The sequence below is a fragment of the Heptranchias perlo genome, chromosome 15 (assembly GCF_035084215.1).
Source record: "Heptranchias perlo isolate sHepPer1 chromosome 15, sHepPer1.hap1, whole genome shotgun sequence".
NCBI classification, from domain to species: Eukaryota; Metazoa; Chordata; class Chondrichthyes; order Hexanchiformes; family Hexanchidae; genus Heptranchias; species Heptranchias perlo.
In genome coordinates, this window is record NC_090339.1 from 25,751,130 (window position 1) to 25,774,177 (window position 23,048).

At 42.0% G+C, this 23,048-nt stretch overlaps 2 protein-coding genes across 5 annotated transcripts in view; one reads left to right on the forward strand and one right to left on the reverse strand.

Annotated features, from left to right (window-relative positions):
* On the reverse strand, positions 1-6,978 carry cmc4 (C-x(9)-C motif containing 4 homolog (S. cerevisiae)). 4 transcript variants are annotated; one of them, XM_067996945.1, is made up of 3 exons: positions 6,738-6,978; positions 4,616-4,683; positions 1-360 (listed from the first exon to the last, which is right to left on the reverse strand). In XM_067996945.1, exons 1-3 carry the CDS (start codon positions 6,764-6,766, stop codon positions 236-238), a joined length of 222 nt encoding a protein of 73 aa, XP_067853046.1. In that variant the 5' UTR covers positions 6,767-6,978; the 3' UTR covers positions 1-235. The 4 variants fall into 4 exon arrangements, with proteins under 4 accessions (XP_067853046.1, XP_067853048.1, XP_067853049.1 ...); XM_067996947.1 differs by having other exon boundaries at positions 6,683-6,771; XM_067996948.1 differs by lacking the exon at positions 6,738-6,978 and adding an exon at positions 6,581-6,632.
* Positions 6,837-23,048, forward strand: part of brcc3 (BRCA1/BRCA2-containing complex, subunit 3) — a 24,215-nt gene continuing 8,003 nt past the window's right edge. The window contains exons 1-7 of the mRNA XM_067996943.1: positions 6,837-7,019; positions 11,605-11,724; positions 12,938-13,025; positions 14,256-14,344; positions 15,431-15,486; positions 17,075-17,206; positions 21,129-21,172. Coding sequence (XP_067853044.1) covers positions 6,915-7,019; positions 11,605-11,724; positions 12,938-13,025; positions 14,256-14,344; positions 15,431-15,486; positions 17,075-17,206; positions 21,129-21,172 — 634 coding nt within the window. The 5' untranslated portion in view covers positions 6,837-6,914. The remainder of the gene's footprint in view (positions 7,020-11,604; positions 11,725-12,937; positions 13,026-14,255; positions 14,345-15,430; positions 15,487-17,074; positions 17,207-21,128; positions 21,173-23,048) is intronic.

Below are 23,048 nucleotides of genomic sequence, written 5' to 3' on the forward strand. Positions count from 1 at the left end.
TTGTCAAGTGTAAAATTTTAATACATAATTAATTTAAATTTTTGTGCCATCTGTACACTTCTGATTTAATGTTTGACTAGGAGTGGATTTTAGGACATCACTGTGCTCATTACATCCTCTTCCCAATCCTGAATGGTCAGTAGTGATGTGACTTACAGAGTCAAAGTCTTATGCAAGACCTTGGCAATCTGAAAAGATAAAGGGTTCACACCCACGGGTAATGAGTGCATATCAATCAGCTTTTCTTTTCTTGTTCTTTCAAAAAACCAGAACAACAAACAGACTTCTTTCCATGTATCTTACAACACTTATGCATTTCATGGATCACTTGCTGACATTTGCTTTCCTGATAACGATGAGCTGTAAAAGAAACATGAAAAAGTATGATTCATCCCGTGATTATAGGTGTTCATTCAGTTTGTCTCTCGTACAGGAGCTTCTACCAGTGATCCCAGCAGAAGCTTTTTTGGGAGGGGGGAGAATCTCGTTCCTCCAGGAGTTACTACTGATTATTGGTGGAGTTTCTGGGGAAGGAGTTACTGAGCTGAACGATGTGATGGAGCTCAAATTGCATCACCATGTTTGCTTTTTGCCCACCATGCTTTTTTCTCTTCTGCCGAAGGCACTGACTCATAGTTCTATGGGTCCATGTGGCCAGTCCTCATATGTGAGTCTAGTCAGTGTGTGACAGGCTGTTGGATTATGGGAGGTATCACAGCAAAACCTGATCCTGTCCTTAACCAATATCCACAAGCACACATTCTAGCAGGAGCCACAGGAAAATTATTAGGAACAAGAACTTTATTTTTTCCTCCCATTCCTAGGTCATGGGCGCTGAGATTGATTGTAGAGTCCCCACTACTGTCTCAACTAAAGCACTCTATACTGATGACAGCATAGTCCATCTTACTTACATTGTCAGGCCCATTAACTTCTCCAAGCTACTGGCCTGGAAGCAGGTATCAGTTGCAGGAGGGTCACAGCTTGACAAAGACTAGAAGGGGGAGAACACTGGCTGGGATTTGGAGGAAAAATAGAGGTAACACCCTAGAAGACAAAAAATCCTGACAGTCACAATAAGCAGTACAGGAAATGCCAAATAGAGGTATAATGGGTGACTAATGGATCATCTCTTCCACTGTATTTCATACATGCCAACCAACTGTGTTTACTGACAAAAATCAGTACAACCAGACTCCTTTCTCCTCCTCTCCCAAGTCTAGCTCCTCATGAGTAATGTGGCTAATGCATCCGAACAAGTTCTGTGCCACTCCCAGCACTCTTGAGATTGCAGCCTCTGTATACAGTAGGCAAGAATTAGCCAACAGGTGTTCTGGAAATGGATCACAATGAATGGAAGGGGAAGAATGGATGGCAATGAAAGGGGCAGGGAAAGGGAGAATGGATGTTAATGGAAGAAAGGAGATAGCAGCTGAGAGCAGTGCTTTGGGGTAGGGAAATAAGGAAATTGCCAGAATTAACTGAGAGGGAGTGAGGAGAGTGTGCCAGCATGAACTGGGGGCTGGGACAGAATGTCAGATGAACATGGGGGGCGGGGGGGGGGGGAAAGAGGAGTGACAGCTTGAAATGGGGAAATGGAAGAAAAGTACTGGCTTAACTAGGTCAGAGGGGAAGAGTACCAGGTTTAATTGATGGGGGAGTATACTGATGCCAGTATAATCTGGGAGGGTGAATAAGAATGTGGGAATTGGATGGGGTACAATGCCTCTAAAGAGATGGGGTGTTGAATGGGGTACAATGTCTGTGTGAACTGGGTCTGGAAGGGGGTTGGAAGTGGGAGAGTGACAAAATAACTTTTGGGTTAGTGATGGTCTGGTTGGTCTGTTGAAACTCCAAATGTCATTTGTTCTTCCCTTTTCTAAAGTTAAAAATCCTATTGTGAAGTATAAAAGTGCTTTGAGTTATCAGCTTTTTGGAAGCTGTTGATTAACCTGTGCTAGTCAGTTTTTTGAAGGTTATGCACAAAAGTATGAAGTTGTTTTTCAGTGTTGGAAGCTAAACTTCACACCAGACCATGTTGCATTGCGCAACTGCATTTGTTTTATGTTATTAAATCATAGACTCTTACAGCACAGAAGGAAGCCATTCGGCCCATCGTGCCTGTGGTGGCTCTTTGAAGGAGTTGTCCAATTTAGTCCCACACCCCAGCTTTTTCCCCATAATCCTGAAAATTAGTCCTCTTCAAGTACATGTCCAATTGCTTTTTGAAAGTTCCTATGGAATCTGTTTCCACTACCCTTTCAGGTAGTGCATTCCAGATCTTAACAACCCTCTGTGTGAAAAAATTCTCCTCATTTCTCCTCTAATTCTTTTGCTAATTATTTCAAATCTATGATCTCTGTTTACCGACCCACTTGCCAGAGGAAACAGTTTCTCCCTACTTGCTCTATCAAAACCACTCGTTATTTTGAATACCTCTATCTGGTCTCCCCTTACCTTCTCCGCTCTAAGGAGAACAATCCCAGCTTTCCCAATCTTTCCACATAACTGAACTCCCTCATACCTCATATCATTCTGGTAAACTTCCTCTGTACTCTCTACAAGGCCCTGACATCCTTTCTAAAGTGTGGTGCCCAGAATTGTACACAATACTCCAGCTGAGGCATAACCAGTGATTTCTAGCATGATTTCCTTGTATTTGTATGCAATGCCCCTATTTACAAAGCCAAGTATCCCATACACTTTCTTAACTGCCTTATCAACTTGCCCTGCAACCTTTAAAGATTTGTGAATTTCCACCCCCAGGTCCCTCTGCTCTTGCATATAAATTATACTGCCGCTCCATATTATTCCTCCCAAAGTCCATCACTTCACACTTATCCGCATTAAATTGCATCTCCCATATGTCTGCTCATTTCTAAGTCTTTCTGATGTCTGCTACCATTCTGCTCACTATTTACTACTTGCCAAGTTTTGTATCATCCGCAAACTTCAAAATTGTGCTCCCTATACCCACGTCCTGGTCATTTATATATAACAAGAAAAGCAATGGTCCCAATACCGACCCCTGGGGGACCCCACTGCACACTTCTCTCCAGTTAGAAAAACAGCCGTTCACCACTACTCTCTGCCTCCTATCCCTTAGCCAATTACGTACCCAAGTTACCACCGTCCCTTCAATACCATGAGCTTCTATTTTCTGAATAAATCTGTTATGTGGTACTTTATCAAATGCCTTTTCAAAGTCCACATATACATCTACTGCACTACCTTCATCAACCCTCTCTGTTACTTTATCAAAGAATCATGTTAGTCAGATACGATTTGCCTTTAACAAATCTGTGCTGGCTGTCCTTTATTAACCTGTGCTTTTCCAAGTGAGAATTAATTTTGTCCTTGACAATGGTCTCTAGTAGTTTTCCCACCACTGACATTAGATTGACTGGCCTGTAGTTACCAGGATTATCCCTCTCCCCTAACATCATCCTCTTCTTTTGTTAAGACGGATGCAAAGTACTCATTCAGTACCTTTAGTCATGCCCTCTGCCTCAACAAGATTTCCTTTTTTGTCACTAATCGGTCCCACCATTCCTTTCACTATCCTTTTATTTTTATATGTTTATAAAAGATTTTTGGGTTCCCTTTTATGTTACCTGCTATCTTTTCTCATACTCTCTCTTTGCCCTTCTTATATCCCATTTCAATTTCCCCCTGCACTCTGTATTCTGCCTGGTTTTCTACTGTATTTTGTACCTGACACAAATCTTTTTGTCACAAACCTTTTTCTGTTTTATTTTAACCTCTATTTCCTTTGTCATCCATGGAGCTCTAGCTTTGGATGCTCTATCTTTCCTTCTTATGGTTTGTACCTGAACTATCTCTGCCTTGAAGGCCTGCCATTGCTCATTTACTGTTTTTTTGGCCTATCTTTGTTTCCAGTCCACCTCTGCTAAATCTATTCTCAAATCAATGAAATTGTCTCTCTTCCAATTGAGTATTTTCACCGTTGATTTTTTTTTGTCCCTTTCTGTAGCTACTTTAAACCTAATTATATTATGATTACTATTACCCAGATGTTCTCCCACTGAAACATGCCCAACTTCATTCCCTAGAACTAGATTCAGCTTTCTTCCTTGTTGGGCTAGAAACATACTGATTAAGAAAGTTCTTCTGTACACATTTTAGGAATTCTTCACCCTCCTTGCCCTTTACACTCTCTTTTTTCCCCATCTATATTAAGGTAATTCAAGTCCCCTATTATTCCTGCTCTGTTATTTTTACATTTCTCTGAAATTTGCCCACAGATTTGCTCCTATCTTGTTCTCACTATTTGGGGGTCTATAGTAAACACCCAGCAACATAACTGCTCCTTTTCTGTTCCTTAACCCTAACCATCTTTGAACCCTCTAGTGTATTGTCCCTCTGTAAAAGTGTAATATTATTCTTGATCCTTATCAGCTACAATGTTGCATTCCATGTGAAGCTGTTCAATAATAGCAAGAACCAAGCTGCATTACCTTAGTGCCTCAATGAGATTAAACTGTAATGTCATAAACTAATTTACAATAGATGATTCAGGATATAGGACAGGTGTCAGACTGAGATGCTTCAAACTAAGCACACTAAAGGAAATGGGAAAACTCTTAAATTTCACCTTGTAAACACTTCTGTATTTCACAGGCCTGTGTCTGGCAGGGGTCTTTGGTAGACATGGCAGTGTGCCTGAAAAAGAAAAAGGGCATATATGGCATTTTTCCCCATTTTTATAGTTGTCTCACTTCTTTTGGTTCCTCTAAATGGTGAGATTGATCCTCATGGAAAGTATCTGTTTATCAAAACTATGTTAGACAGCAAACACACACAATTTGATATACCAATGTGCCCAGCTTATTAAACTAGTCTCCTAATAACTGGACGGTCCATCTCTAGAACATGTTTTTGAATCCAGTCCAAACTGAGATAAAACTCGCTTCTGTTGGCTGAGAGGATGCTGGCACCTTTATTGAGCTTGGGACTAAAGTGACAATCTTGTTGACAGAACCGACAAGGACAGTTGGAGAGAGACGAAAATTTATGTATTAGAGGGTATTTTTCTGTGTTTGCGGTAAAGATATATTGTCGGGACAGAATAAAGAGCGCTCTATCCTACATCTACCCTGTGAATGCGTGATCTGGGAGATAAAAGTGGAAAAATGTTCCTCTTTTACTTTTTACAAATGCAAACATTGATCCCCAAAGTAAAAAATATTTTCCTGTGAGTATGATAATTGAGCTAATCAGGTGCAAGTGGGACATATATTTTGCATGTGTAACATTTTCAAGTGTGATATTTTGAGTTGTGATGGTCACATGCAAAATGCAAGACTTTTAAGTATTTAGATATTTGGAGAAATAATCACTATCCGTGAGATGTTTGGAAATTAGCCTATCTTTGTTATAATTAAATAAGATCATGACCAAGACCGCAGCACAAAAGTTGGCAGTGCTGAAGCAAGATACTCATCTTTACATTAGAAATGAAAGAACTACATTTAACAAAGTTGGTTTCATCAATCTCCATATTTTGTTTCAATCCAAAAAATTAAGTGGGTTTATACTGCAACTTCTCAGTTTCTGCTTCACAGTAATCCTAAAGTTTCGGTATCATCCCTGATCTGACTCTGAAAAGAAACAATATGGGACTCCCCAGAGTAGGTAGTTTGACACTGCATGGAGTATAACTCTGGTGTCAAACCAGTGGGACACTTTTTAAAGCTATCTGCAGCTAATTTAAATGTTTTAACAACTGGCAAAAGATAAGAGAACTAAAGTTCCAGTTATGCAGTGTAAACAGGACTCATTGGGACTAGTAGCTACAGTAAATAAAGCATTACATTGTTACCAAATTTGGAACCAAACTGTTCATTTTGAGAGTGATATCCAGAAATTTTGAAAATGTAAATTTGGTACACAAAGTCCACTTCTTAAAACAGAACACCCGCACACACACACACACACACACACACACACTTCTTGTGTCTTATGACGACGAAGACACTAACTATTAAAGTTTTCAAAGCATTTCCATCAGCACCAAAGAAAACATTAAAACCCAAGTTGTGATTCTATCCCTGCCCACTGTTTTGGACTTGCCAAATGGTATCTATTCTACCTTAAACCAGGTTCTAGAACATACACTATGCTCTATGAAATCTGTGACATACCTGCTGATGCCTCAATGTATTATAATTCCCCAAGACATTTTCTGCTCCCAACCATGACCAGTGACTTTGGGTTAAATATACCTATTTTGGTGTATACCATTAAAAAAAATCTGTTTGCATTCAGTTTCTCTCTTTGGTCACAGACTCACTTCAACGTTGACAGATCTACAATCACAGGATTAATATTCTTGTTCTACTGATTCTATTTGTAGTTATTAAAATGGCCATGGCTGGTGGAGGCTTATGCAAACGCAGCTTCCTGGAGTGTCAAGGTGATTTAAATGCAAAAGTTAATACGTTCTCTTTAGGAGTCATTTTTTTTTTAAAGGTGCCGTAAGCTAACTATTATAAGTGATGTATTTTCCCATAAAGCTGACTTTACTCGGTTATGAAACAGCTCTCTCCCTCCCCTTTACCTGCTCTGGAAAGCCAATGTCACCTAATAATCTGTTCGGGTTCACCGCAGACGTCGCTGCATTACGAACCCATTAGAAGTAAATATTAACATCTTCTCAAACCTGCGTTACCACAGCATGAATAATGTGAATTTCTTCAACCGCAAACTGTAATCACATTGCTTTATCACTCAGTCTGTGTGCCATTGGTAAAATTTCACTCCGTGAATGCCCCGGAACCCAGTTGCGACGCGCTGTTTCCACCCGGTGCCTACTGGTTTCTATATTGTCGGGAAGAGGATCCGGTTTTGTTAAATTGAGTTTAGCTTCGATTTCCAGCCTTTGCCGGGCGGAAATGGCGGTGTGCGGGGTTCATCTGGACTCGGATGCGTTCCTAGTATGTTTAAATCACGCTCTGTCCACGGAAAAGGAGGAAGTGATGGGACTCTGTATTGGAGAGGTACCGATCGAGCGTTCCCCTAGCAACCGGGCCGGGAGACTGTCACCCTAGCAACCGCGCCCCCCTCCCCTCAACTAGGGCCTCATCTTAGCAACGGTGCTGGGGACTGTTACCCTAGCAACCGGATCTATTCCTCCCCCTCGTCACAAAAATCAAAACTATCACTTTAGTAAGAGAGGCCCAGTCTCTTTACCCCCCCCCCCCAATAGGAACTGGGGTATTACCCTAGGCCATGGGGCATCATTATAAAGGCTACTGTATCCTCTAACCCGTGATAACCAGGTCAAGCCAGTTGGCACTGCCTGATTTTGTACTGGACCGTCAGTTCTTCAATGGGCAATGGGTGCTTCTGTTGTGCAGGGATTAATTACTGAGGTTATTGATATTTCAACAAACCAAATCTCAGGACTCAAACCCAACCCCTGCGGAAACAGTATTTTAGTGAGCAAGTGGTCAATCTATGGAACATAGAGAGACTAAGGAGTTAGTATTAATTAATTCAAATGCAAATTAGATACATTTTCAGAAAATAATATTTTGAGATTTAGTATGTGAGTAATTTGAAACATGACATATGGCAAGTGTAGCATGCATGGGAGGAACAGGTGACTTTGGACCTATGGTTCCCAAAGCTCTCCACCGCCTGGATTTTCCTCTCATTATGTCTGAGTCTGTTGTAGACCAATTGATAGAAAGTGATTGCTTTAATTAGTCAACAACTCCACTATCGTATCATGAGACTATCAGGATGGTAGAAGTCGAACTAGATGGATCCTTGTCTAGCAATTCCTATGTTCCCTGTCTGGCCTGCTGTCCAGTTTTAGACTTGGGGAAAAGGTGGCAGTCCTCATACCATCATCCCTTAGTGACTGGACCCTGCCTTATCCCATAGCAGGATTCCCAGGTTCTGATGGGACTCTTGGCAAAGTGTACTTGAGTAGTTTTACACATTTTTTCCTTCCTAGTAATTTTACCTGTGTATTGTCAAAAACAAAATGCAGCCATAAAATAAAGTATGGAAACATTTCAATAGTGGTGCTAATTTACTACATAACAATCAGTTTTGTAGTTAGTTATTCACTTAATTTGTATTGAAAAGCCACCCATGCTCCTGAGTTAGACCGCTTGCATGTGCTTAAAAAGGATTGACTTAGGCTGTAGATGGGGATAAGGGGGAAACTGTCCCTGTGCAGAGCAAATTTTCAATAGTATTTTTCTGTGCCTGGAGAAATTCCTGTGGTATCTGGGAGTCCCACTACAGTGAGTAGACCCAGGATTAGCTACTTTGCATTGCATCTTTGGAGCAGGGGAATCTGTTTTATGTCATTTTACACCATTCCTGAGTAGTCATAGAATGGTTACAGCATGGAAGGAGGCCATTAGGCCTGTTGAGTCCGTGCTGGCTCTCTGCAAGAGCAATCCAGCTAGTCTCACTTCCTGCCCTATCCCCGTAGCTTTGCAAATCTTTTCCTTTCAAGTACTTATCCAATTCCCTTTTGAAAGCCACAATTGAATCTGCCTCCACCACCCCCTCAGGCAGTCCAATCCAGATCACAACCACTCGCTATGTTAAAAAAAAATGTTCTCATGTCACCGTTGGTTCTTTTGCCAGTCACCTTAAATCTATGTCCTCTGGTCCTTGACCCCTCTGCCAATGGGAACAGTTTCTCTCTATCTACTCTGTCCAGACCCTTCATGATTTTGAATACTTCTATCAGATCTCCTCTCAACTGTCTCTGCTCTAAGGAGAACAACCCCAGCTTCTCTAATCTATGCACATAACTGAAGTCCCTCATCCCTGGAATCAGTCTAGTAAATCTCTTCTGCACACTCTCTAAGGCCTTCACATCTTTCTTAAAGTGCAGTGCCTAGAACTGGTCACAATACTCCAGTTGTAAGCGAACCAGTGTTTTATAAAGGTTCATCATAACCTCCTTGCTTTTGCACTCTGTGCCTCTATTTATAAAGCCCGGGATCCTGTATGCTTTCTTAACCTGCTCTGCCATCTTCAATGATTTGTGCACATATACCTCAAGATCTCTCTGTTCCTGCACCCCTTTTAGAATTGTACCCTTTATTTTATATTGCCCCTCCTTATTCTTCCTACCAAAAATAATCACCTCACACTTTTCTGTGTTGAATTTCATCTGCCATGTGTCCACCCATTCCACCAGCCTGTCTATGTCCTCTTGACGTCTATCACTATCCTCCTCCCTGTTCACTACACTTCCAAGTTTTGTGTCATCTGCAGATTTTGAAATTGTGCCCTGTACACCAAGTCCAAGTCATTAATATATATCAAAAAAAGCAATGGTCCTAGTACCAACTCCTAGGGAACACCACTGTACACCTCCCCCCAGTCTGAAAAACAGAGAGTTCACCACTACTCTCTGTTTCCTATTAATTAGCCAATTTTGTGTCCATGCTGCTGCTGCCCCTTTCAGTAATGTCAGTAATGATGTTGTGATTTATGGTGTTAAAGTTCTGAGAATTGTCTTGATATATCACTGCCTCCATCAAAGGGATTTGAGCCAAAGTATTTGTTCCACTACTGATTGAACTCAACAACCGAGTAACTGAGCCCAGAAACTAACTAGTAGCTATCAACGTTCACAACTGGGGGAGGGGGGGCAACAAAGTCAGTTGTCTTTGTAACCAGACCAGAGGACTTAGTTATGTAGCCCAGTAGCAACCAGGCCTTTGTTAATGTTCTTCTTGCTGTTCCTCAGTCGCCTGGATCTCTATCTTCCTCACTGTTCCTTAGCAGCTTGCAATTCTGTACTTGTGTTGGTAATTTCAATTATGAGTACATTCAGATATTTGACAAGTAAATATGTAGAATTCCATCACCCTTGTGCTTGCTGAACTACATTGGCTCCCGGTCCAGGAATACCTCGACTTTAAAATTCTCATCCTTGTTTTCAAATCCCTCCATGGCCTCTCCACTCCCTATCTCTGCAACCTCCTCCAGCCCTATAACCCGCCAAGATCTCTGTGCTCCTCCAATTCTTGGCTCTTGTGCACCCCCGATTTTAATCGCTCCACCATTGGTGGACATGCCTTCAGCTGCCTAGGCCCTAAGCTCTGGAATTCCCTCCCTAAATCTCTCCGCCTCTCTACCTCTATCTCCTCCTTTAAGATGCTCCTTAAAACCTACCTCTTTGACAAAGCTTTTGGTCATCTGCCCTAATATCTCCTTATATGGCTCGTGTCAAATTTTCTTTAATAATGCTTCTTTGAAGTGCCTTGGGACGTTTTACTATGTTTTAAAGCGCTAAATAAATGCAATTTGTTGTTGAAGGTGTGTCTTTAAAGATGAGAAATGACGGCATCAATCATATATTTCACTCCAACAGAACAACACAAGAAATTGATTATGGGGTTAATCTCAAATATGGAGGTTTAGGATAATGGAAGAGGGAGGGGTGGGGAGAGAATTAAAGTGTGCATTTAGTTTCATTTTAATCTGGCATTAATAGTTGAATTAATGGCTAGGTACTAGGATAGGTGCCACCTTAAATGATGTCTAAAATTATAATTGAAGTCGCAACACACTTCAGGATCCTTACATAAATGTGCGCAATGCCATGTTTATTTAGCTGCACACTAATCATCCATGTGATATTTGACCCACTACGGTTTTCAGTCAAAGGGATTTTTGGTTGATTTAAATGTAAGTGCACTTTCTCTAAACAGTTGATGACAGTTATTAGCTTTAATGGACTACTGATGATCTAGATTTAAATTATTCAAATGCATCCAAGAGTCACAGTAATTCTCCTCAAAATGACATTATTTGTAAGTGTGAATAATGTATTTGCAGTTGCTGCTTTACCGAGAGAACAAATACTTAACTGGAGAAAATGCCTGGAAATCAGCATGATTGGGCAACTGCTGTATGAATATTTCCAGATATTGCAAGACAACTATAGTATCTAGATTCAATCTAAAAAGGACAAACTGTCTTTGGGAGAACCTCCGAGGAAATTCCCAACCGGCCCCCTCCACTTCAAGATTGTCAGAAACCCAGTTTACGCCGTATAAACAGGATTTCCACCAAAGTTATGATGGTCAATCGAAGAACGCCCGAGAAAATTCCCAGCACCTATCAATATTTTTGTGTTTTTAAAAAAAAATTAGAACTTATTGTTTTATTCAGTTTTATTTTTAGTAAGGTGAAGAATGTTACCAATGGGGAAAAAGAACACTTGCCATTTTAGGCATCTAGTGTTATCATTAAGCACTCCTAGGTCAGGTATAACATGGATTAGATGCAGCATTCTCTCTATCCTGCTCCAATTATATGTCTTAATCGCAATCTCAGTAGAGTACCCTGTACTACATCAGTGTGACATTTCCATTTCCCACACTAGTCGTCTCTCATTGGTTGAAACTGCACAAACTCACTTCAGTTAGGACCTTCACAGTCAGCAGAGAGTGAGGAGATTTTCATCTGTTCTGTCTGACTGGATGTGAGACCAGGTTCTAGAGATGAGAAACAGTGTGCTAATCCAGTGCTCCACCAATTCCATTTGATAAGCTAGGAACTAAATAGAAGATAATGAATCTCTTCTTTTTTCCTTAGGTTGACACAAGCAGGATCGTTCACATTCATTCTGTCATCATCCTACGCCGCTCGGACAAACGCAAGGATCGGGTGGAAATTTCTCCAGAACAACTTTCTGCAGCCTCCACTGAAGCCGAGATATCCTTTCAGTGACCTCAGAATAGAGATTACTATCATGACAGGCTCTGGGATTGACCTGGAATCATGTTATTGTTGGCCAGCAACATTATCTACTGCAAATGTTGTTAGATGATTTTTTTCATGTTTTATCGAGACAAGGCATCCAAATACTGGGGAATAAGGATCTTTTGCACCTAGTGTCCTCATCATGTAGTCCCAGATTGGATACAACATGGATTAGATGGAGAGTAAAGCGTCCCCTCCATTGCCTTGTCAAGCAGCCCCAGGTCAGGTACAGCATTTTTTACCATACACTCACATTCAAGGCAACCCACAATTTTCACCCCCCAAAAAATCCATGACCTCCATATAAATTGAAGGCCGAAATGACAAAATTTCTAATAACCTAAATTCTCCCTTTCATGTAGGTTGGCAGATCCACAGCTATGTTGTCCCTCACTCTCATTTCACACAATACATTCCTATCTGCTTATTGCTCCACTACATCAGTGTTGTGATATTTAAATGGAAGTTCTACCTCCTGACTTCAGTCCTGGCTCCTGTTGCTGATTTTGTATTTCTCCCTGCATCTATCTGCTGGGCTGTCAGCAAATCAGAGGCAGAAGCCTGAACAGGAGTGAAGAGGAAAAATTTCCATTTAAATATCACATCACTGGAGCAGTAGCTGACAGTAATAGCCGATAGGAATGCATTGGTATACTGCTGCTGGGTCCATTATCTTTAGAGAAATTGCTCCACTAGAGGGAAACCCAAGGAACAATGTGATCTACTTACAAAATGGACCCCCCCCCCCCATTCTTGACTCTAAATAAGGACGTAACAATTTTAGTCTTACAGTTGAGTTTATAAGTTAGATGCAGAATAAAACTCCTAGAAGATGCAGAGTAAAGCTCCTTCTACGCTACTCCATCAAAATAGGAAACAGACAAATTTAAACTTTTTTTCTATATCGAACTGGGAGGTACTGGGATAAGACAGGAAAATATTTTTTTAAAACTCATAATATTCCTTCACAACCTTATCTTCCTGTGTTTCTTTATAAACTAGAATAAGTTCACTTATTTTTGGTGTGCTTTAAGGTTTTGATGTCAGAGGGTTCTAGTGAGGATTGCATTATACAGCAGTTGTGGTGTTGCAGGATTCTGGGGAATATGCATTGCCCAAAGGTTATGTGATAGAGGTTTCATTTATAATCTTTGACGACTCATACAGGTTAGCTGAAATGACTGGCCACCCAATGAGAGTGGTGGGATGGTATCATTCTCACCCACATATCACCGTATGGCCCTCACACGTAGGTAAGTGCATGACTGAACTGTGCATCAAGTAACTGTGGAGCTAACATGCCTTGTGTGAGCAGTTTAGAGAGTAGGTATCCTTTGTTAGTGGTGTCTTTTCTCCCCTTTGATCCTTGCTGGTGTACAATTCTACAGGCGCTGACAGCCTTGCTCAAGTAGACATTTTTTATGTATGAACCAAGACACTATGAGAGAGATTTTAATTTGCACCTCCTGTTGGTAAACTTGGTGTTGCAGATTGGCTGTTTGTTATACACCCTCCCCGATTTTCCTTTCCAATGACTTTAATGGAAAGAAAAATCAGGCGGGGTGTATAACAGATGTCTGATCTGCAACGCTGAGTTTACAGCCCGGCTGGGTTTTCTAGCTATTTGACTGTGAGAGGCATCATATCTGAGCCCAATCTTATTCAAACTGGATGTCCACACCACGTGCACTTTCCAGCAGTGGTCAAAGAATAATAATCAGGCGTGGGAACTCTGGCAGATTTTTTTTTCCTCCTCCTAGCCTCGCAGTTTAGAGCCCAGTTGGAGCATTTCTGTTACTTTCATTGATTAGCTAACTCAGCACAGACCAGGGACCGTACCTGGAACCTTGTAGTCTAATGGACTCTGGAGTTATTAAAGAGACACTTAAATGATGGGGGAGCATAGGCTTCCATTTAAAGATGAGCTAGATGAACCAAAAGGCCTTCCTCATTTGTATTTATCATTATGGATGGTTTTGCATTGACCTGCTAATCCATCTGGGAGCTTTTCCTGGTGTATTTAATTTGTGAGAGATTTTGTAATCTAACACTATCATGCAGCATGAGCACCTGTGGCCTCAGAATATTTTGTTTGTGCCTATTTAAAAAAAGAGAAAAAGTATGATCCTTTGCTGTTCACTTTTTGTGTGATAGATTGTTTCACTTCTGGGTTTTTATGGTATTTGTCTGCAGGAAGACTACTTCCATCTTATGTTGGCTAATGGGATGCTATGCATTGGACCAGAATAAGATTGCACCTTGCCAATAAAATTTCTGTTATGCCCCTACTATGCCAATTCAGATCCAAACTATGTTAAATCTTTTTGATTAAGGTCATGTGCCTTGAAGGTATTAAATGAACCTCCCTACTCTGCTGGAATAGTTAGGAGTCCATTTAGCTTGCTTGTCAGTTCAGTATACATATAAATAATCTGTTCAAGAAGCAAAGTTTGATCAATTTCTTACTCTGGTATTTCTGTCAGATGTCCGTACTCAGGCCATGTACCAGATGATGGACCAGGGTTTCGTAGGGCTGATCTTCTCCTGTTTCATTGAGGACAAGAACACCAAGGTCAATACCAGCTTTCTATTCTATTGTGTGTTAGTGCCTCTGATGACAGTTAGTGGTAGTTTAATGCTTCCTCAAAGGGTGGGAGAGAAAGTCACTGGCCTTGATGTTGTCCCTTAGTGGCTGGTTATAGAGTGGCATTAGTGCAGCCCTTACCTGCATTTTCAGCTGAGTAATGGTGTCAGATGGACCAAAATAAAAACTTACTAAAGAAAAATGTCTGTACAGAAATGACAAGTTACCCTTTTGTGATAATCAAGGCAAGGGATGTTAGTAATCTTAAAATAACCTGCAGATATTGAAAATCTGAAATAAAAATATAGAAAATGCTGAGAATGCAGATCCATCAGTATCAGTTCTTAGGGAGTTCTGCATTGTTGGAGCTGCCATCTTTTGGAGGAGATATTAATCAGGCCTTTTCAGGTGGATGTAAATGATTCCACAACACCATTTGAAGAAGAGCAGGGAGCGCTCCTGGTTTCCTGGCCAACATTTAGCCCTTAACACCTGCAAAACAGATTAATTGGTCATTCATTTCATTTGGACCTTGCTGTACACAAATTGTCTGCTATGTTTGCATACAAAAACAACAGTGACTACGCTTCAAAAGTAATTATTGGCTGTAAAACATTTTGGAATGTCCTGAGGACACAAAAAGTGCCATACATATGCAAATTCTTTTTTCTTTTCAGATTTTTATAGACCTATAGTGCAATTTCGATTTTACACCCATGATGCTTACAGTCATCAGAGAAAAAAGACACTTTCATCCCTTCAATCTGTCCTAGATTTGAATAGAGGACCATAAAGAGAGGGTGATTTTCTAACTCACATTATGGGCTACTTCCAGAGCAAGGTTAAGTAAAATGAGAATTAAGGTCTCGGTGTTTTCCTGCAAAATCATTAATTTTCCAAAGAAGCAGCATGTTTAGGTGAACAGTTAGTGATTAAATTCCACCCATATTTTGTGGTAGCTGTTACAGTACAAACTACCGGTTTGATTAGTTTATTGGTTACATTAAGAGGACATTAAAAATTTGCTTGGCAGGGTTAAACAGTATATTTTGCCTTTTTCCATGTATTTTTCAGACTGGCCGTGTTCTCTATACCTGTTTCCAGTCGATTCAAGCGCAGAAAGGTTCTGAGTAAGTATATTGCAGCATACCTAATTCTAGTAAAACATAATGTATAATAAGAACCTTGGTTCTTAACTTGAGGTGATCATCAGTGTTCGATCTAGCCACATGTCGAACAGACAGTTGACATTCAAAATTGATGAAGATTGATCCAGTTGACAATCTACCAATATATGTCATCAGAAAACTAAATCCTAATTTTTTAATTAGCGTTAAAGATCTCTTGGACTAGAATTATCAATACCACATCAATTCTTTCTCTGAGAGAAAGCTCTTCTTTAAACAGTGCCATTGAACCTTTGATGTCCACCTGAACTGGCAAATGATTGATTGTATATCGTTCTTTAGTCTGTCATATTTATTGTGCATCATTATGTAGTACAACATGTTTATCATGTTTTCTACCTCCTCTTGGAAACGATCTAATGAAAACTCCTCCCTCCCCTCCTGTTACCTGGAAGTGGCCCTTAGAACAAAGGAAAGGAAAACACGTGGCAACATTCTGAAACTATAGGGATTGTGATCGTCATTCTCCCCATTGCCACTGCTTGTGTGTAGAGGGTGGTTTCATTTGAAGAATGAGGAATATTTTACGTTCTAACTAGGCAATAAGTCTGTGTTCCATTTAGGTTAGAATGGTGTGGGGTCACTGCTGAGAATGACACATTGTTCTATTTTAACTAACCCAGTACCTTTCAGAATTTTTGAGCGAGCGTTAAAACTTCTTTACCCAAAGAGTGGTAAGAATGTGGAATGCACTACCACAAGGAGTAGTTGAGGCAAATAGCATTGATGCATTTAAGGGGAAGCTAGATAAGCACATGAGGGAGAAAGGAATAGAAGGGTATGCTGAGAGGGTTTGATGACGTAGGGTGGGAGGATGCTCGCCTGGAGCATAAACGGCGGCATAGACCAGTTGGATTGAATGGCCTGATTCTAAGCTGTAGTTTTGATGTAATTTAGAATTAATGTTTCGTTTTTCACAAAATCATTCAGGGAGGTGTATGGTAGAATCATTAGAATTCTGCTTTAGAACTACAAAATGTTTATTGTGTGACAATGTTATTCTGCAGTATTAGCATCAAAATAGCTTGTCGCAGTTCAGTCACTCTCCTTTGGAGCTCTGAATTTAGCTGTCACCCCGATGTTCAGTTGTTTGTGAGTAGAAAGCAAATGATTTAGTGGATGGTGGAGCACCAAAGTGTGTGCTCAGGAAGCACAGGTCACAATGTACTCATACTGCTCCATTTGCTGAGTTGCTGATCTCAATCTTGTTATTATGGGGAAATCTCAAGTGGAAGAAATTGGAGAGTTGGCCCATCCATACATTTGTCCTAGGACTGGCTTCAGAGTAGTTTTCACAGAGTCTGAAAGCTCATTGCTTGCCTTCTCTGCCAGGAGTTAAACTTAGTGTGAGATAACCAATTGGTGGAGAAAGTCAATTTCAAGTTAGAAACTTGTGCTCAAAATACATAGAAGTTGGTAGGGCTGTAAGTTAATCTGTGGGTCATTCAAGCATCATAAACTACTTGAACTGAACTCCTGATGGGTTAGGATGTCACCTGAATGTCATTAACCTTCGATAATTTGGTTATAGGTATGAACGAATAGAAATCCCTATCCACGTAGTGCCACATGAAACCATTGGTAAAGTGTGCCTGGAGTCTGCTGTGGAACTTCCAAAAATTCTTTGTCAGGAGGAGCAGGATGCTTATAGAAGAATTCACAGGTAGAGTAAGAAATGAGATGTAGCTTCCAGAATCAGACATTATTTATGTTGTATATATGATCTATTGTCAATGAAGAACTGGAAGTCTGTTGGAACCATTTAATCCTTTGAATGGGCACATGATCACTCTAGAGAGAAAGTACCGAGGTCAGTGCTGTGGAGGAATCTGCATCACAGTGCAGACTAAAGGTGTAAGATTTTGGACTTTCTGTCATAAAAGTGATTTACATTATGATTCTGTCAGTCACATTATGGTTCTGTTCATTGGTTTTTATATAAACATTTGTATTTAAGATTTTGTTTTCCATTTTATAATATTTTTGTGCTTATCAAAATTATGGTGTCAATGCACCTAGTGTCACCATCTAGTACTCCAAGATTAAGTACGATATGGGTCAGATACAGAATAAATTCCCCTGTACTTTGTCCCAACAATCTTCCAATCCAAGCCTCTAAAGAGCACCCTCTACTGCACCAGTGTGATACATACCCACATCAGCCATCTATATGATCTATCTTAGACTGGAATTACTGCTGAATTAAACCTAAATCTGCAGCAGATTTAAATTTGAATGTTAGAACCTGATTAAAGTTAAATATTCTTTGCTACAGATTCAAGCTCACAAGTATGAGGTTAAGACTGCCAAACTCATTTCAGTTAAGGCTTTTGATGGCTGTCAGAGGGTGTGGACTTTGACTGCCTCAGAGAGGTGAAAGGACAGCACTCAACCCAATGGACCATCCAGTCTTTCCCTTCTCCACTATGATCAAATGCACTGATCCTGGTTCAGTTACACCTAATTTTTATTAATTAATATAATCTGACCAATATTTATTATATTCCATTGATCGCGCATATTATATTCCAGATATACTACGTGATTCTAATTATCTCATTACTGTCCACATCAGCAAAGCCCTTTTCACTCTGAAATTCCTGTGTTTTTGAACAGAATACTTCCATTTGAAGTCATTATTTTGAACCTGCTCTTGTTCCCATACAGTATATCTAAATACAGTAACGCTACTGTAACTCTACAGGCATCAGTCTTCTTCACCTCTTATATATACAATAATGAAACAGTCCTTCTCCCTGGAGAGTCCGGACCCCATGAAATCTCATGGCATCAGGTCAAACATGGGCAAGGAAAGCTCCTGCTGATTACCACCTACCGCCCTCCCTCAGCTGATGAATCAGTCCTCCTCCATGTTGAACACCACTTGGAGGAAGCACTGAGGGTAGCAAGGGCACAGAATATACTCTGGGTGTGGGACTTCAATGTCCATCACCAAGAGTGGCTCGGTAGCACCACTGCTGACCGAGCTGGCCGAGTCCTGAAGGACATAGCTGCCAGACTGGGCCTGCGGCAGGTGGTGAGCGAACCAACACGAGGGAAAAACTTACTTGACCTCGTCCTCACCAATCTACCTGTCGCAAATGCATCTGTCCATGACAGTATTGGTAGGAGTGACCACCGCACAGTCCTCGTGCAGACGAAGTCCCGTCTTCGCACTGAGGACACCATCCAACGTGTTGTGTGGCACTACCACCGTGCTAAATGGGATAGATTCAGAACAGATCTAGCAGCTCAAAACTGGGCATCCATGAGGTGCTGTGGGCCATCAGCAGCAGCACAATTGTATTCCAGCACAATATGTAACCTCATGGCCCGGTATATTCCTCACTCTACCACTACCAATAAGCCAGGGGATCAACTCCAGTTCAATGAGGAGTATAGAAGAGCATGCCAGGAGCAGCACCAGGCATACCTAAAAATGAGGTGCCAACCTGGTGAAGCTACAACTCAGGACTACATGCATGCTAAACATCAGAAGCAACAGAGCTAAGCGATTCCACAACCAACGGATCAGATCAAAGCTCTGCAGTCCTGCCACATCCAGTCGTGAATGGCGGTGGACAATTAAACAACTAATGGGAGGAGGAGGCTCTGTAACCATCCCCATCCTCAATGATGGCGGAGTCCAGCACGTGAGTGCAAAAGACAAGGCTGAAGCGTTTGCAACCATCTTCAGCCAAAAGTGCTGAGTGGATGATCCATCTCGGCCTCCTCCCGATATCCCCACCATCACAGAAGCCAGTCTTCGGCCAATTCGATTCACTCCACGTGATATCAAGAAATGGCTGAGTGCACTGGATACAGCAAACGCTATGGGCCCCGACAACATCCCGGCTGTAGTGCTGAAGACTTGTGCTCCAGAACTAGCTGCGCCTCTAGCCAAGCTGTTCCAGTACAGCTACAACACTGGCATCTACCTGACAATGTGGAAAATTGCCCAGGTATGTTCTGTCCACAAAAAGCAGGACAAATCCAATCCGGCCAATTACCGCCCCATCAGTCGACTCTCAATCATCAGCAAAGTGATGGAAGGTGTCGTCGACAGTGCTATCAAGCGGCACTTACTCACAATAACCTGCTCATCGATGCTCAGTTTGGTTTCCATCAGGACCACTCGGCTCCAGACCTCATTACAGCCTTGGTCCAAACATGGACAGAAGAGCTGAATTCCAGAGGTGAGGTGAGAGTGACTGTCCTTGACATCAAGGCAGCATTTGACCGAGTGTGGCACCAAGGGGCCCTCGTAAAATTGAAGTCAATGGGAATCAGGGGGAAAACTCTCCAGTGGCTGGGGTCATACCTAGCACAAAGGAAGATGGTAGTGGTTGTTGGAGGCCAATCATCTCAGCCCCAGGACATTGCTGCAGGAGTTCTTCAGCTGCTTCATCAATGACCTTCCCTCCGTCACCAGGTCAGAAATGGGGATGTTCGCTGATGATTGCACAGTGTTCAGTTACATTTGCAACCCCTCAGATAATGAAGCAGTCCGTGCCCGCATGCAGCAAGACCTGGACAACATCCAGGATTGGGCTGATAAGTGGCAAGTAACATTCGCGCCAGTCAACTGCCAGGCAATGACCATCTCCAACGAGAGAGAGTCTAACCACCTCCCCTTGACATTCAACGGCATTACCATCGCCGAATCCCCCACCATGAACATCCTGGGGGTCACCATTGACCAGAAACTTAACTGGACCAGCCATATAAATACTGTGGCTACAAGAGCAGGTCAGAGGCTGGGTATTCTGCGGCGAGTGACTCACCTCCTGACTCCCCAAAGCCTTTCCACCATCTACAAGGCACAAGTCAGAATTGTGATGGAATACTCTCCACTTGCCTGGATGAGTGCAGCTCCAACAACACTCGAAGCTCAACACCATCCAGGACAAAGCAGGCCGCTTGATTGGCACCCCATCCACCACCCTAAACATTCACTCCCTTCACCACCGGCGCATTGTAGCTGCAGTGCGTACCATCCACAGGATGCACTGCAGCAACTCGCCAAGGCTTGTTCGACAGCACCTCCCAAACCAGCGACCTCTACCACCTAGAAGGACAAGAGCAGCAGGCGCATGGGAACACCACCACCTGCACGTTCCCCTCCAAGTCACACACCATCCCGATGTGGAAATATATCGCCTTTCCTTCATCGTCGCTGGGTCAAAATCCTGGAACTCCCTTCCTAACAGCGCTGTGGGAAAACCTTCACCACACGGACTGCAGCGGTTCAAGAAGGCGGCTCACCACCACCTTCTCGATGGCAATTAGGGATGGGCAATAAATGCTGGCCTCGCCAGCGACGCCCACATCCCATGAGCGAATTTTTTTTTAAAAAAGGAGGCTCTGTTAGCTCCATCTTAAATTTACTTTTAGTTTATTGGTGTTAATATTATTGGAAACAGAATAATTGTATTCTGGTGGTTTAGTATATTGTAATGTGGATCCTGCCTCTTTTTTGGTATGGTTGAAATTTACTAATCTAGTTCACTTTCTTGCTGCCAATAGATTTGTGTATCCAACAGAAGGTTCTCCATACAGCTGTAACTCTTTATTATTTGTTTCAGCCTGACACATCTGGACCCAATAACCAAGATTCATAATGGATCAGGTAAATAATGGCTCAATGCCTCCACAACCTTTTTTTAAAAAAAATTGCACATTAAATGGTGTAATAGAAGAGTTCAGCCGCAGACTTGTGTCTTTGATCCTCATGGTTGCTGGAGAAACAATAATAGGGTGGGAGGAACAATGTGGAAGTCAAAGATTTCCATTTCACAGAAGAGCTCTTTTCCCCTCCCTGAGTTCACAAAGGACTTCTTCCCCCTTCCCCCAGTTCACAGAGGTATGCTGCAGGGAGGATAATTAACTATGTGCTTAAACTTCTATATAGAAGAGACAAAATTACAGACAACAGCACTGTGAAAAGTGATGCTTAAAGCTTTGCCACTGGTATTCTTTGCGTACTTGTGCATATTATTCACAAATGTATAGCGCTAAGTTCAAGTGCATCTTGAAGGATTACTGCTGCCAGAAGTAAAAGTTTTTTTTTATAATTTAGAAAACTTTCAAGATATTGCTATGAGGCTGCTTGATTTGTCATGACATTGAAAGTTTTATGGTGTTTGTCTGCAGTATAATTGGAGCATGTATGGAGTTATGCCACAGATACACAGGCAGTGTATGTCACATTACAGTTGTAGAATTATAGCTGATAGATAGAACTGGTGGCACTAGGTTAAAATGTGGAGCGTTTTGTGAAATAACACATGTTCTGTGGAAATTGCCACCCTGAACTAGGGCTCATTGTTAACTATTTGAATGTGTGCCTGTCTGGCATTATTGGATCTGCTTTCTTTACTGTTCATGGTAGTCATGATGTGGAGATGCCGGTGATGGACTGGGGTTGACAATTGTAAACAATTTTACAACACCAAGTTATAGTCCAGCAATTTTATTTTAAATTCACAAGCTTTCGGAGACTTCCTCCTTCCTCAGGTAAATGTTCAGGATCTCCTTGAAGCCTACGCATTTATACATATAGAACAATAAATGGTGTTTACAGACTGCCCCTGCAACTGCCCGTTGCCAAGGCAATCACCGTGTTCAGACAGAGAGGTGTCACCTGCAGAACCCCCGAATACACATTCAACAAAAAAACAAACAGGGAAAAAAAACAGAGAAGAAAAACAGAGAGAGGCAGAAATATCCGGAAGGCAGAGAGAGCCAGCAAATGACCCATTATATTAAAAACAGATAACATTTGTTCGCTGGTGGGGTAACGTGTAGCGTGACATGAACCCAAGATCCCGGTTGAGGCCGTCCTCATGGGTGCGGAACTTGGCTATCAATTTCTGCTCGACGATTTTGCGTTGTCGTGTGTCTCGAAGGCCGCCTTGGAGTACGCTTACCCGAAGGTCGGTGGATGAATGTCCATGACTGCTGAAGTGTTCCCCGACTGGGAGGGAACCCTCCTGTTTGGCGATTGTTGCGCGGTGTCCGTTCATCCGTTGTCGCAGCGTCTGCATGGTCTCGCCAATGTACCATGCTCTGGGGCATCCTTTCCTGCAACGTATGAGGTAGACAACGTTGGCCGAGTCACAGGAGTATGAACCATGCACCTGGTGGGTGGTGTCCTCTCGTGTGATGGTGGTATCTGTGTCGATGATCTGGCATGTCTTGCAGAGGTTACCGTGGCAGGGTTGTGTGGCGTCGTGGACGCTGTTCTCCTGAAAGCTGGGTAATTTGCTGCGAACGATGGTCTGTTTGAGGTTGGGTGGCTGTTTAAAGGCGAGTAGTGGAGGTGTGGGGATGGCCATAGCGAGGTGTTTGTCCTCATTGATGACATGTTGAAGGCTGCGGAGAACATGGCGTAGTTTCTCCGCTCCGGGGAAGTACTGGACGACAAAGGGTACTCTGTTGGTTGCGTCCCGTGTTAGTCTCCTGAGGAGGTCTATGCGATTTTTTGCTGTGGCCCGTCGGAACTG

Coding starts and splice junctions, on each gene's coding strand:
- cmc4 (XM_067996945.1), bottom strand. CDS start 6,766: ATGGCACACAGACTGAGTGATAAAGCAAT. Junction 4,684..6,737: donor AGACTGAGTGATAAAGCAAT/GTGATTACAGTT, acceptor TTTCTTTTTCAG/GCACACTGCCATGTCTACCA. Junction 361..4,615: donor AATACAGAAGTGTTTACAAG/GTGAAATTTAAG, acceptor TTTCTTTTACAG/CTCATCGTTATCAGGAAAGC.